This window comes from Triticum dicoccoides, chromosome 3B (genome assembly GCF_002162155.2).
Source record: "Triticum dicoccoides isolate Atlit2015 ecotype Zavitan chromosome 3B, WEW_v2.0, whole genome shotgun sequence".
NCBI classification, from domain to species: Eukaryota; Viridiplantae; Streptophyta; class Magnoliopsida; order Poales; family Poaceae; genus Triticum; species Triticum dicoccoides.
The window spans coordinates 762,630,518-762,633,288 of record NC_041385.1 but is presented as its reverse complement, the minus strand read 5'-3'; the positions used below and the strand labels follow the sequence as shown (position 1 = coordinate 762,633,288).

General features: G+C 47.2%; 1 protein-coding gene across 1 annotated transcript; it reads left to right on the top strand.

Annotated features, from left to right (window-relative positions):
- Positions 1-411: 411 nt before the first annotated feature.
- Positions 412-1,744, top strand: LOC119279942. The gene is made up of 3 exons (XM_037560989.1): positions 412-707; positions 816-1,197; positions 1,278-1,744. Exons 1-3 carry the CDS (start codon positions 412-414, stop codon positions 1,614-1,616), a joined length of 1,017 nt encoding a protein of 338 aa, XP_037416886.1. The 3' UTR covers positions 1,617-1,744.
- Positions 1,745-2,771: the final 1,027 nt, after the last annotated feature.

Here is a 2,771-nt window from a genome sequence, read left to right as displayed (position 1 = left end):
GATGGCAATAACAACATCTACCCCATAGCCTTTGGTGTGGTTGATAAGGAAGATTCAGATAGTTGGACATGGTTCCTAACCCAGCTAAGATGTTGTATTGGAAGTGGTAGCAAATTTGGAACCTACACCATTATTTCTGACAGGCAAAAGGTATGCACCCTATCTTAGCCACTAGTTCAGATATATATTGTTATTAGTAGCTTTATTTCCTTTTGTTCATGACCATGGTTATAAATTTACAATCAGGGTCTTCTTAAGTCTATAAATGAGGTGTTCCCTGATTCCCCTCAGAGATACTGCCTCAGGCACATATATGCAAATTTTCAGTCAGCTGGTTTCAGAGGAGCAGATCTAAAGAAGCTAGTAGATCAGGCTAGCTACTCATTCACCAAACATGGCCATGAATTGGCAATGGCAGAGCTTAAAGCAGAGTGTGAGGATGCCTGGAAGTGGCTTAAAAAAATTCCAAAGGAGACTTGGTGTAGGTCTGCAATGGATTACAATTGCAAAACTGATCTTGTTGTGAACAACCTTAGTGAGGTTTTCAACAAAATGATCCTTGATGTTAGGGCCAAACCAATTAGGACTATGTTTGAAGGAATTAGGACTAAGCAGATGATCAAAAGGCAGAAGACTAGGGAAAAAACAGAGAACAGCAGGTGGATGATCACACTCAACTATTCAGAGAAATTAGAGGAGAATAAGAAGTATGCCAAATTTTGTGATGCATATAAGGCAGGTCCTGACATTTGGCAAGTTAATAGTAAGGAAAATCAGTACTGTGTGAACCTAGCTACTCAATCATGTGACTGCAGGAGGTGGGACATGACAGGTGTGACATGCAGTCATGCAATAGCAGCAATGAGCAAGATTCACATGCACCCAGAGGACTATGTGCATGAATTTTTCAAAAAAGAACTATATATTGAAGCATACAAAGACATAGTGTACCCTGTCCCTGGTCCTGAATTCTGGCCTGACACCCATACTCCTGATATTGAGCCCCCAGTGTTCAAAGAAAAAGCAGGCAAAAAACAGACAGCTAGGAGAAAGGGGCAGTTTGAGGTGCCTGCTCCAAAGGACACAAGAAGGATGGGAACAATTACATGCAGCAATTGTGGTCTACAAGGCCACAGATATACTAATTGTGGGAAAGCTCTAAAACCTAGTCTTGAGATGAGAAAGAACTTACACCAGGTCATTCAAAAATGATGCATTCTTTGTTTACTTTTTTTAGTTCTGGTATATTTACTAACTGATTTAATTTTGTCATGCAGGAGAATAGAGAAATTTTTAGTTCTAGTGCTACACATCCACCTCCACAACCACCACCTCAACACCAAACTACACAGATGCCAGCATCATCAGCTCCACCTCCTAAAGCAAATAAGAGAGGTTCAACATCAACAGTTTCAGCAGGAGCAGCCAGGTCTTCACCAGCACCTGCAACAGGATCTGCATCAACAAGAGCTGCAAGAACAAGAGGATCAGCATCTACAAGAACATTCAATGCACCAAGAACATCCACTGGAGAACCAGGGATATTGGCAGGCAAGAGGAAGAGGAAACCTCCTAGCAAGTTTGCATCCTATTTCAATGCTAGTGGAAACTATTGAGTGTATGCTACTTATTTGTGTTCTGCTACTAAGTTTGTGTTCTGCTACTAAATGTGTGTTGTGCTACTAATTTCTGGACAATGTGACATGTGAACTTATTTGTGCCCAATACAAATGGGCTAAGTGCTACTGAGTTGTTTTGATTTGTTTTTTTGTTTTACTTTGCCATTTCTACAGTACAGAACTTATTGCCAAATTCATTGTATGAAAAAAAATCTGCACAAAAAAAGTCTGGCCTGGGGCTCGAACCCAGGACCAGTTGGTTGTAATTATGCGTTCAATACCAATGGGCTAGTGCTGGTGATTTGTTTGACTAGTATCGGCCAAACTTATTATATGTTATTAGCCACGTCCTCTTTTCAGCGTGCGTAGCAGCCGCCAGCGTGGTGAGTGTGCGTTGATTAAAACCAGTCGTTTCGGATTCTACTACTTTATTACGTGTCCATCCCACCACGCCCTCTGCTCACTCGCCCACTCGTCGCTCACACCGCCCACTCCACTTCCCCCTCTCTCTTGTCGAAATCACCGCCGACAACCACCGCCACCGCCGTCGCCATGGAATGGCAGCTCGCCATCAAAGCTCTCGCCGGCAACAACAAGGAGATCCGGGCGCAGTACAGGGAGATCGCGCGCTGGTTCCCCAGTATGGCGATGCTCAGGAACCACGCCCGCGGCCTCGTGAAGGTGATGACGGCTGCTGAAAAGCAGCGCGCCTTGCACTCTGCCGGCCGCACCATCCCGGCGCCGACCATTCTGCTCTAGGCGATGCGCGAGGTGCAGCGCTCCCCCGACCCCAGGAAGCGCGCCAGGTGGTGGATGTACCGCTCATCCACCACGCCACCGGCCGCCGCGGACGACGTCACCGAAGCCGTCCTCGCTGTCCCAGCCCCAATCAACAACGCCCTCTGGCGCAATCCATGGGTCCTTGGGCCCTCTGACGACTCTGAGGGCAAGTCTTCTGACGACGAGTCCACTGACGACGAGTCCAGTGACGAGCCCTCTGACGACTCTGACGACGAGGTGGATGAGGTAGTCGTCCTCTCCGACGACGAGCCTGAACTGCAGATGCTGGCTCCCGTCCTCGACGCCGTGGAGGGGGATAGGAACCGCCCAATCCACGTGGATGCGCTGCCAGAGGTGGACGATCACCCAGAC

Excerpts from the sequence above, each read along its gene's own strand:
- LOC119279942 (XM_037560989.1), top strand. The coding sequence starts at position 412 with ATGGCAGAGCTTAAAGCAGAGTGTGAGGATGCCTGGAAGTGGCTTAAA. Across the intron at positions 708-815 it reads AAATTAGAGGAGAATAAGAA|GAGGTGGGACATGACAGGTG; the intron begins GTATGCCAAATT and ends ATGTGACTGCAG. Across the intron at positions 1,198-1,277 it reads TGAGAAAGAACTTACACCAG|GAGAATAGAGAAATTTTTAG; the intron begins GTCATTCAAAAA and ends TTTGTCATGCAG.